The sequence below is a fragment of the Amphiura filiformis genome, chromosome 13 (genome assembly GCF_039555335.1).
Source record: "Amphiura filiformis chromosome 13, Afil_fr2py, whole genome shotgun sequence".
NCBI lineage: Eukaryota > Metazoa > Echinodermata > Ophiuroidea > Amphilepidida > Amphiuridae > Amphiura > Amphiura filiformis.
In genome coordinates this window covers 27,204,516-27,216,499 of record NC_092640.1, presented here as the reverse complement: position 1 = coordinate 27,216,499, position 11,984 = coordinate 27,204,516, and the positions used below count along the sequence as shown (strand labels likewise).

General features: G+C 41.4%; 1 protein-coding gene across 1 annotated transcript; it reads left to right on the top strand.

The window, feature by feature from the left end:
- The first annotated feature begins 9,139 nt into the window (after positions 1-9,139).
- On the top strand, positions 9,140-9,850 carry LOC140167537 (uncharacterized). Its single transcript, XM_072190841.1, has one exon. The coding sequence runs from the start codon at positions 9,140-9,142 to the stop codon at positions 9,848-9,850; it is 711 nt and encodes a 236-aa protein (XP_072046942.1).
- Positions 9,851-11,984: the final 2,134 nt, after the last annotated feature.

The following is an 11,984-nucleotide window of genomic DNA, read 5'->3' as shown; positions in this document are numbered from 1 at the left end:
GCACACGGTCTGTGGATAGTCTATCCCTCTATGAAAGTTTCGAATGATTTTCCATAAAGGGTTTTGTTTAGATATTTTAGATATTTTGTGATTTGTAGGTGCATATGAGACCTTGATATGTCTTTTTGGACATGTATAAATTTGTATTTGTAATTTTTAAATTATTATTTAATTTAATATCTTTAATTTAATTTTGCAAAAATATTTCTTAAAAACGAATCCTTGTATCTTTTTATGAACCATCCTCTGTAAAAAGGCGTACCTAATTTGCATATTAAGTCGCCATTGAAAAGTTCAATCGATATGAGATTGACTATTTCTGCCGACCACGATAGCGTGGGTATTTAGCATTGAAATACATGATTGATAGTTTCTTTAGATCTTCTGCCGTCTATTCAATGCGGTTCTTTTACCAACCAAACACATAGTTTCGTAGAACAAAAATATACTTTGTGAACTTCACAGTCATGAAGTCATCACATCCTTTTGGAACTTGGAAGTGCATGTTAAACCCGACTGGCCTATTTTAAGGTATAGTCGAGGCACAGTGAGCATTTTTAGTGCACCTGGGCTTTATAACTATATTACCGGGAGGCAAGTTAGCTGACCGAGGTAAAGGCACGAATTTTGAGCCTATTCTAAGAAATTTAAATTTTTAAATGGCACCATTAAGTTAAATGGAAAGCCAAATTTTGAATTTTCTCAAAAAGTTTTTCATTCCCACGATATTTAAGGCGGTGACTGTTTTTCTATCAAGTCATAAAAAACGCCAGACAATGTGCCTAATTAAGATGGCGGTTGTTTGTTTCCATTTACTCTACTATTGTTATAGTAACTATACAATAGTCTGAATAGCATGAGAGATCCGTAATGGATATTTGTGCTTTGCACGTGACTTGGGCGTGCATGGTGTGGTCGATATTTGGATTGGCTGAAGTGTTTACACATAGGCCATGGTCGCACTACACATGAGAGAGTTGCACATCACATTCTGACTTCATTGAAGTAACATGGGCTTGATTTTAGTTTCAGTTGGAAGGTGATTTTTTGAAATATAAAGAAAGCTTTAATTCGAGCTTCAGTTAAAATGATTTCAACAAGATTGGATGTTGTTATCCACCAAAATCGTACAAAGGTCCAGAAATGTTTTTTGTACTCAATAAGAGCCCTCCGGTTGTCTTAATTTAGATAACCGAGACATGGATCCAAGTTCGGATTCTATGTTGTATATTAATGTATGCACACTTGCATGAGAGATCCGAGAGGATATTCGTGCGGTTTGAATTCTCGGAATCAAACTAAAGTGTTTATAGGCCAAGTTTTATGCATGTAGGCTTTTTATTAATATGGTACGAAAGACCAGAGATGATAGTCGTATATATATATTATGAGCTTACAATCGCTTTCGCACGTACGAGAGATCCGAGATGGATATTTGTACTGTTATACTTGGTCTTTTATTAATGTACAGAAAAGGTACATAGATTCGACATGTCGAACTTATTTATGTTGAATTCTAAACATGGGTCACAAGAAAAATCTAGACCTACATATACAGTGCAACTGACGAAGGAAAAGATTCCAGAAACGTGTTCATTGCTTAACAGCCTGCATACAGCTGGCAAAACACGTCTTGCTAGCTGTATGCTTTCTAGCAACGGTTTTCAGAATGTCCTAAATTGGATAAAATCAAGTTGATTACCGTTATGAGAGGGAACTTTGTAACAGCTCTAGAGGCGAGAGATTGCATTAGGGCTTTAGCGGTTTACCGATCTTTCTAGCCCTGCGGGGCCTATATAAAATAAACTCACTTGGAGTGTTTAGTCGTCGTATGGGAGTCACCGGCCTCGGGCCTGCCGGCCCTGCGGCCTTGCTGTTTTAAGTGTTAATGTACAATGTTTAGTCTGCTGACGCAGACATTTTTACTAAAAGACAGTGAAGTGTTCAATTGGTTGAGTAGAAGATTATTTTGGAAATTTGGAAAGAATTTGAAAGTTTTGAAGGATTTCGAAACAGAATAGGCTTTAGAGCCTTAAATATTTGGATGGTTTATTTTAATAAAGACAATTTTATATGTATGTCTGAAGTAATACTACTAAGTTTCGAGAGATATGAGTAGTATTCGGTTTCTTTATTTAGATAACCGAGACATGGATCCAAGTTCGGATTCTATGTTGCATATTAATGTATGCACACTTGCATGAGAGATCCGAGAGGATATTCGTGCGGTTTGAATTCACAGAATCAAACTAAAGTGTTCAAAATGACCATATACAGCTATACTACTATTCTAATTCAGAAGATATAAGTGGTATATTTTGTGAAACACGTATACTTTCCTTAGACATGTTGAAGAAAGTAGTGTTTTTGTTTTGTATCAAGATTCGTTTAAATTAGTTTCACAAGGTGAGACATATTTCGGATATTTTCTTTTATAATTTACCCCTTTATGGTTTTGATTTTGGACTGGAGGCAGGTTTCTTCCAGGGCCCGTAATTTCTTTAATTTTTTTTAATTCCCCCTTTTTTTAATTTCCCCTAATGACTCCATTTCGTTTTCCCGTGTCATCAATTTGAAATTTAGGGGGGTCAGCGTAAAAAATGTGTCGCAACGCGAAAGACGATGTTTGGAGGTCCATAAATGTATAAAGGGAACCCCAACAACTTTGAAAAGTATGTATCCTGGAGTACTTTTTTGTGTAGAATTCAAATCTTACTTTAAAAGATATAGGGCCCTCAAAATGCAACTTCGTCCATCCAGGACCAACTTCGGGGGGTCAGAACTCCAAAAGTAAAAATAATTTTATTGTCCATTTTTTTGCCAGTCAGAGCCCTTTAGTAGGACATTACTCCTATTCCATATTGAGCCTATTAGAATACTTTTAGCTGAGATATTACCCATGCAAAACTCCAATTGTACATTTTTGTACATTTTGACCCCCTGAAAACCAATGTCAGACATTTTGCCCCACCATCAACTTCAGGTATGTTGAAAATATGTTCTTGGACAACATTTCTGAGAGATATTGGCTTTGGGACTCGATGACTTTGCTTTAAAAACATTAGTTAGGTTTGCCTACTCACATATATGTCATTCCAACCACATCAACAAAATGGGTTGGTTGGTCAGCGGTCACGTCATCCACTCAAATTTTGCTGAAAATCATTTCTAGCATAGCTCTATGAGCATAATGAACACATGGAAAAAAATGAATGCTCAACTCCAAGCGGTTTTGGAGATATTTCAAATTGATGCCACGGGAAAACGAAATGGAGTGTGAAGCTCAAAAAAGTTGCGTTTCTGGTTTACTTTCTTGTCCTTTCGTTCAGCGGTGACCATGCTACCTTTGATTTCAGTGACTTGATACGGGTCTGGATCATAAGGCGAGGTTTCATTGCTAATATGTCCTTCTCGTCTCAGGAGGACCATGTCACTGATACTGATTAGTATAGGTTTAGCCCCTCTCTTAGAGTCAGTGTACTGCTTCATGCGCTCTTTCTGGTGTTTGTCATGCTGACGCGTAGTGTCATCGCTAGCTTGTGGCTGTGCTGGAAGTTCTGGCAAGCGTGTTCTTGCTATGTGTCGTAGGAGCAATGACGATGGCGATGCGCCAGTTGTAGGATACGCCAACAGACGCCGAAAATTTGTGTCGAAATCGTCGCTCAACGTTTTTTCCTCCGCCGCTTCAAAGGTCGACTTCACCCATGATACGACCTTCTTTACCTTCCGTAGTAAGTCGACGTTTTCGTTCAGCGGTGGAAAATGGGAGTATCCTTCGACGAGACGCAGGTAACGATTATCTACGAACCGCTTGTGCTCCCTCAGCTCCAGAGAGCGCCATTCGTCGAGGTCCTCTTTGGATAGAACGCGTTGCGTTTCGTCGGAGTTGCAGAAAATCTGGTCCCACAAATAAGGAACATCGTCCAAAAAGTCTTCGCGGGCATTTGTATCAAGCGTCTGTAAAAAAGCCACGTGTCCGATGGCGTGAAGCGCGGGGTATGTTTCCCTGTTTCGAAACAGGTATTTTACCAGAGCCATCAACGTCCCCTTTTCGTACTCGGTCAATGCGACCAAACTGTCGCGAATCGTCTCTACCTCGTCCGTGTTCCACATAGTACTGCGTTGAATCTTTTCGCGTAGTCTATCTAAACCGGCGCCGAGGGTGTAACTGGATGCCGTTAACTTGACGGCGGTTGCGGCGTCTCTTTCCATCCTCCAATCGGGACCATTTTTCACGTAATCGTAAGGAACGAGCCCGGGTACGGCTAACATTTTTTTAAATTTAAATAAATCACCTCTTTCCAGACGATATAATGATCGCCGTCTTGAATAGTCGCGTCGTTGTCCGAACGGTCGCGCAGAATAAAATTTCCGCCCGCGAATACAGCGAACATCAACGCGCGAAAACATTTCGGTCCGGCCGCGGCCGCCGAACCGCGTCGGCCGTAATCTTGTCGTAGATTTTAATCAATTTATGGTAGACATAAAGTAACCGCGCCTCGTGTTCTTTAAGATCGCGCGTCCTTTGAAACAACAGAAAACACCGGATAAAGTCGTCGTGAAACCCGTCGATGAAAATGGAACGGTTGTTGTCACGGATGCTGTCCGCCCGTGGGAGAATGCGGTGGCTAAAATTCGCGAAAGAGTTCGGTTAAAGCATTTTGTCTCGGTCAGTCTGCGAGTCAGTTAGACGCCGCTTTCACGTCTGCGAACGCAGACTCTTACTCCGAATGGCCATTTCGTCGACAGTTACCGACGCAAATTCACCGTCGGTATCCATCGAGCTATCGTATGACCGGACTTTCGTCGTTCGTGCCGGTCGCCCGAAGATCCGGCAAATAGTTTCGTATTAGCGTCGAGGTCGCGCGAGCGAGTGTACAATTTTTTTTTACAAATGGACCGTTACACTTGCCGCATTTTGTACGACCTACAAGCCGCGAAGCGCGCCGATGACTCGTCGTCTCGTTCCCGCCTTGATCGGAAAATCATATGCTTTCAATGTTAAAGGAGTGTTGAACTCCTTGGTCTCACCCTCAGCAGAGATTTATCTTGGAATCCTGTTATAACCAAGATGGCAAAGACAGCAGCTCAGCGCACTGGTCTCCTCCGTCGTGCTGCACCCTACTTGGTGCCAGCTCAGAGAGCGATAATTTATAAGAGTATGGTGAGATCTAAGATGGAGTATGCTAGCACAGCATGGCATGGAGCAACTGTCAAAACTAGATGCAGTCCAGAGGCGTGCTGCTCGCATCATCGATCTCCCTGGAGAAGAACTTGCCTCTCTTCAAATTCAGCCTTTGGCTCACCGTAGAACAGTAGGTGCCACCACTATGTTCCATCGAATTTTCTACGGGAATGCCCTGAATTACTATGCCAACTACTTCCGACCAGCTCCAGACTGACCCTCGCCTTCGCCGTTCAGTTAGATCTCACGACCTTGCAGTTCAAATTCCAAGATCTAACCTTGTTAGTCATGAGCGGTCACAGTCTTTCATTCCATCTACAGCCCGCACATGGAATGCACTCCCGCCTCACATTCCTGGAATTGCGAAACTGAACAGCTTCAAAAAGGCGGTTAATAGCTATCTAGGCTCCAACCCGTCAGCTTTATCGCAACGATAACAGCTGTTAATGCCTTGATATGTCTTGACATAAAAAAAAAAACATTAATTAAATGTTAAATAAATTTTACCAGTCCTGCATATTTTCCATCTCAGTTTGAATTTGTTTTTAATAAAACTCGTTTTCATCAACGCGCGAAAACATTTCGGTCCGGCCGCGGCCGCGCGAACCGCGTCGGCCGTAATCTTGTCGTAGATTTTAATCAATTTATGGTAGACATAAAGTAACCGCGCCTCGTGTTCTTTAAGATCGCGCGTCCTTTGAAACAACAGAAAACACCGGATAAAGTCGTCGTGAAACCCGTCGATGAAAATGGAACGGTTGTTGTCACGGATGCTTTCCCGCCCGTGGGAGAATGCGGTGGCTAAAATTCGCGAAAGAGTTCGGTTAAAGCATTTTGTCTCGGTCAGTCTGCGAGTCAGTTAGACGCCGCTTTCACGTCTGCGAACGCAGACTCTTACTCCGAATGGCCATTTCGTCGACAGTTACCGACGCAAATTCCACGTCGGTATCCATCGAGCTATCGTATGACCGGACTTTCGTCATTCGTGCCGGTCGCCCGAAGATCCGGCAAATAGTTTCGTATTAGCGTCGAGGTCGCGCGAGCGAGTGTACAATTTTTTTTTACAAATGGACCGTTACACTTGCCGCATTTTGTACGACCTACAAGCCGCGAAGCGCGCCGATGACTCGTCGTCTCGTTCCCGCCTTGATCGGAAAATCATATGCTTTCAATGTTAAAGGAGTGTTGAACTCCTTGGTCTCACCCTCAGCAGAGATTTATCTTGGAATCCTGTTATAACCAAGATGGCAAAGACAGCAGCTCAGCGCACTGGTCTCCTCCGTCGTGCTGCACCCTACTTGGTGCCAGCTCAGAGAGCGATAATTTATAAGAGTATGGTGAGATCTAAGATGGAGTATGCTAGCACAGCATGGCATGGAGCAACTGTCAAAACAGAACAGTAGGTGCCACCACTATGTTCCATCGAATTTTCTACGGGAATGCCCCTGAATTACTATGCCAACTACTTCCGGACCAGCTCCAGACTGACCCTCGCCTTCGCCGTTCAGTTAGATCTCACGACCTTGCAGTTCAGATTCCAAGATCTAACCTTGTTAGTCATGAGCGGTCACAGTCTTTCATTCCATCTACAGCCCGCACATGGAATGCACTCCCGCCTCACATTCCTGGAATTGCGAAACGGAACAGCTTCAAAAAGGAGGTTAATAGCTATCTAGGCTCCAACCCGTCAGCTTTATCGCAACGATAACAGCTGTTAATGCCTTGATATGTCTTGACATCAAAAAAAAAACACATTAATTAAATGTTAAATAAATTTTACCAGTCCTGCATATTTTCCATCTCAGTTTGAATTTGCTTTTAATAAAACTCGTTTTCATATAACGAGAAATTACTTCTGCTGATTGATTTTTCTAAAATTAAAACGAAAATTCTGGTTTGCGCACAATCACATTCCAACGAGGTATGTCTTTGAGACAAATGTCCTCATGTTTAAATGTGTTTATGAATTACTTGTCATTGTATATTTTTGAAGATGTTATGTTTAGTTACCATATGTATATTTTCACAACTAATTAGCGTTTGCTCCAGCAAAATTACAAAAGTTGAATTGTATTTAGTAATTTTTATGGCGTATTTTTTTAACGAAATTTTGCTGAAAATCGGCTGCAGTTCCAATTTCCATTTTTCAATTATGTTTCTGGCTGGCTGAGTGAATGAAGGGGTTTCATGGATATCTGAGGTCCAGGATACCTGAAATCCAAGATGGCCGCCCGTAGCAACGATAAATCATTAAATTGGCCAGGTGGAATGACAATAATTCGGAATATGCCTGACCTACAAGAGTCATTGAGGTGTATATATACACTAAATCAAGGCTGGCTGAGTGAATGAAGGGGTTTCATGGATGTCTGAGGTCCAGGACACCTGAAATCCAAGATGGCATCTATAGCAACCATAGCAACCATAAATCATCATATTAGCCAGGTGAAACTATATTCCGAATTATTGTCATTTCATCTGGCTAATATGATGATTATGGTTGCTACGGGCGGCCATCTTGGATTTCAGGTGTCCTAGACCTCAGACATCCATGATACCCCCATCATTCACTCAGTCAGCCTTGATTTAGTGACTCTTGCAGGTCAGGCATATTCCGAATTATTGTCATTTCACCTGGCTAATTTGATGATTTAACGTTGCTATGGGCGGCCATCTTGGATTTCAGGTATCCTGGACCTCAGATATCCATGAAACCCCTTCATTCACTCAGCCAGCCTTGATTTAGTGGGGATAGACACCTCAAGCACCCCTCTAGGTCAAGTAGTTTCAAAGTTAACTGGAGCGTCAATGGCACAAAAACCAAAATGAACGCAACTATGAACTTTACCGCGAACAAAGCAAGATTGTCACAAAGTTAATTAATAATGTAAAATCGGCTTATTATAAGAAAGAACTTGACACAGCAGACACTAAGCAAGTATTTCAGACACTCAATACTCTGTTGAACAGTGGCTGTAAGATCCTCCCTGCCTTTGAGTCAGCTGAGCAATGATTTCGCAATTTTCTTCAAAAACAAAATTGCTCTGATTCGTGATAGGCTTGATGGTCTCGAAACTGACACAACCGCTAGAGAAAGATTATTTCCGGATGAAAACCCAAGATTGTGCACTTTCAACCAAGTTTCTGAAGAGGAAGTATCAAAGATCATCATGAATCTTCCCAATAAACAATGCACTTTGGATGTTTTCCCTACTTGGTTGCTAAAATCGGTCACTGACACGCTCATCACTCCACTTACGAGCATTATAAACAGGTCCCTTGTTCTGGGAAGTTTTCCAATGAACTTAAAATCAGCCATTGTGACACCTATAATTAAGAAACCAAGCATGGACTCTAACGAACTCAAAAGTTACAGACCTGTTAGCAACATAAAGGTCTTGTCAAAGATCATGGAGAAAGTAGTTCTTCCTCAGATCAGATCTCATCTTGCTATTAATGACTTAGAGGAACCATTTCAGTCAGGATATAAGCCATCGCACAGTACTGAAACAGCCCTACTCAGAGTAAGGAGCGATATTCTGAATGCCATCGACAGAAAGCATGCCGTCTTCCTGGTCCTCATGGACCTAAGCGCGGCTTTCGACACTGTGGACTACCCTACTCTTATCAACAGACTAACCAGCGTTTATGGCATTACTGAAACAGCGCAGGCATGGCTTGCCTCTTATCTCACCAAGAGAGATCACCAAGTTTGTGTGTCAGGAGCCATGTCTGAAAGCCTTCCTCTGCTTTATGGACTTCCACAGGGTCTTGCCCGGGAATTTTACAATGTACACTTATCCAATGGGAGCAATCATCCGCCATTATAACATCAATTACCACCTTTACGCGGATGATGTGCAACTTTATATTGAATTTGACCCTAAAATTCCGGGTGATGCTGCTGTTGCAGCTTTTAAGCTCCAGGCTTGTATTGCAGAACTTAAAATATGGATGAGCACTAACAAGCTGCAGCTAAACGAAAGTAAAACAGAGTTCATGGTGTTAGCTTCAAAACACAATCTGGAAGACCTTTCTACTGTCACTTTGAATTTGGATAACACCCCCATCATCCCTTCAACTGTCATTAAGAACCTCGGTGTCAAGTTCGAGTCTGACATGTCAATGACTGCTCAGGTTGCTTCCATATCTAGCTCCACTAACTACCATCTCCGCAAGATCAACAGAATCCGTCGTTTCATTGACAAAGACACTTGCAAGCAAGCAGTCAGAGCGCTAATAACATCCAGATTGGACTACTGCAACTCTCTGCTTATTAACATCACCGCCAAAGACATACAAAAGCTTCAAAAGATCCAGAACCGCTCTGCACGTCTCATTTTCCGGGCAAGCAGACGTGAGAACACTTCTCCTCTGATTCAAGAATTGCACTGGTTGCCGGTCAAACAGCGAATTATCTTCAAGATCATCCTGCTTGTTTACAAATGCCTGCACAATCAAGCCCCCATTTACCTCACTGAACTCCTTCACATCTACATTCCATCTGTCAACCTGCGTTCCGGACACGACCAACCTCGCCTTGTTGTCAACAGAACTTTCACAGCTCAAGGGGATCGCGCTTTCACAAATGCTGCCCCAATGTTATGGAACACTTTACCAAATATCATCAGAAACTCTATCACAGTTGCTTCTTTCAAGAGCTAAACAAAAACTCATTTATTCCCGGACTAATTCTTCCACCATTTTTCATGCTGCTTTGTTTTATTTTGTTAATTGGTAATGTAAGATGTGTAGTATAAGATATTTTTTGTAAAGCGCCGAGGACGTGTTTGCTCATGTTACGGCGCGGCGCTTTATAAAAGCTGCTTGTTATTGTTGTTGTAGTTATTGTCACTTTACCTGGTTCATAAGTACATTTTGGCGGCCATTTTGAAAAATGGCGATATACAGAGTTTGCCCGGGTTTGGAATTTTCCACCTAGTAGAATTTAGAAGACCAATGCATACCCTACTCGAATCAACTTTCAAACTTTCCTCTTTGAAAATGTATACGGGTCTGTACTGACAGGGCCAGGACTAGGTACCTCAATTTGCATCATGTATAACCAAATTTTAGGCTTAAACAGCTAAAAGTGATATCGTGCTCATGTATACGGATGCTTTTGAGTCGTTCTCAACTTTAATTTTTTATAGTTTTTTCGGATTTAAAATGTATGTATTAATGCCAAAATTGGTGGCGCTATTTAGTTACTGGAAATTACTCTTTCAAGCTTTTAATACAAATAATTCCTTTTATTGTGTGATAAAATATGTTTATAAAATTTCCTTGTTGCTTGTTTCACCTATTTCAACTGTTTTAATGACGGTTTTAATCACCTAACCCTTGCAAATAAAGAAATATGATTTAGGATAAATAGCGCCATCTATAGTTTGCATTTAGTTAATAATGAAGCCAATTCTATATACATCAAACAGCCGTGCATATATTATTATGTCACATGGTAATGTTGTTGGGACTACAGAACATCACAATGATGCTGTGCTAAACCCAGCGCTAGTGGTATGCCACTGTCAGTGGCGCAAAATTTGGATACAAATTTTATTGATATGATGAATCGAGTCAGAATCAATATGGATTCGCAAGAGAGGTCCTGCCGTCATGAACGGAGACGGAGACTACCATCTCAGTCACGTGTATGACCCTCTTCTCAAGACCACGCCCCCTGGGGATGGACTGTGTTACCAGCAGCTAAGAGGATGATGGGATACCAATCACTCTGAGGAAGTATGTCGTCCAAGACGTACGAAACTGTCAGGTCAGTGTCAAAAATTTGGTTTTGTAATAAGAAAACTCCAAATTATAGGATTTGATGGTAATATTATCGATAATATTGTGCTTCATCTTTTATAACATCACTTGCTCCCTAAGTTGAAGACAAAATTCACCCATTACAAAATTTCTGCTATCACCAACATCTTGAGGGTAGCGACAAAATGAAGGTTAAAATTTCAACTTTGAAGCCATTTTTCAAACGTCACCACAATCAAGGTCAAGTCACATATTGAGATGGGTTTGTGCACGTGATGTGTATTTGGGTCTATACATGACATTAGTGGATATAAGATGCCCTCAATATATTCCCAGGGTGGGGAAAGTAATTAAAGTAACCAAACAAAATATGATCTCCCGGCCCCCTCCTCACATATCTGATGGTAGCAGTCATAATTGAGCTCCCTTAATATTAAAACGTAATGCATAAATGAATACTCTATATATCCCGTACCATTTAATGATCACGATTAAGACCCTACCCTCAGAGAATCAAGGAAGGACCGGGTTTGTCATCTTTTGTACGGTTACATTAATGACTCCCCTTCCCACGGATACATTTAGGGCATCTTTTGCCTATTAATGTGCCATATAGACCCAAACACACATCGAAATTTAAAAAAATAAAAACACTACCATTCCTCAAGATACTCTCTCAAGTCACCAATCTCCTTCCAATACAAACTGCGCAACATTGCATTGCGCAAGCCAGAAATCTCCAGACAATACCAACCGCCGCAAATGGCGTAAGACCCGTTAGGCGGTCTACTTGTTTTGTATTCGGATACGTTTTGTGCGCAATAAATTTGGCTATAGATGGGTTAATGTACTGACCCAACGCTCTGCAGGGACTATTGTTCTATTGTTTCCGATAAGAGCGCTGACATATTGGAAAAAGTTGCCAATCAATATTCATGAGAGTGTACATTCAACGTCCAGTTTGCGAAATTGGGTGAGTTGTGTTTGGTAGGTGTGAAATACATCTGACTGGGCGTTTTAATTACGTAAC

Bases quoted from the DNA above. Each gene is read 5' to 3' on its own strand.
- LOC140167537 (XM_072190841.1), top strand. From the start codon at position 9,140: ATGAGCACTAACAAGCTGCAGCTAAACGAAAGTAAAACAGAGTTCATG.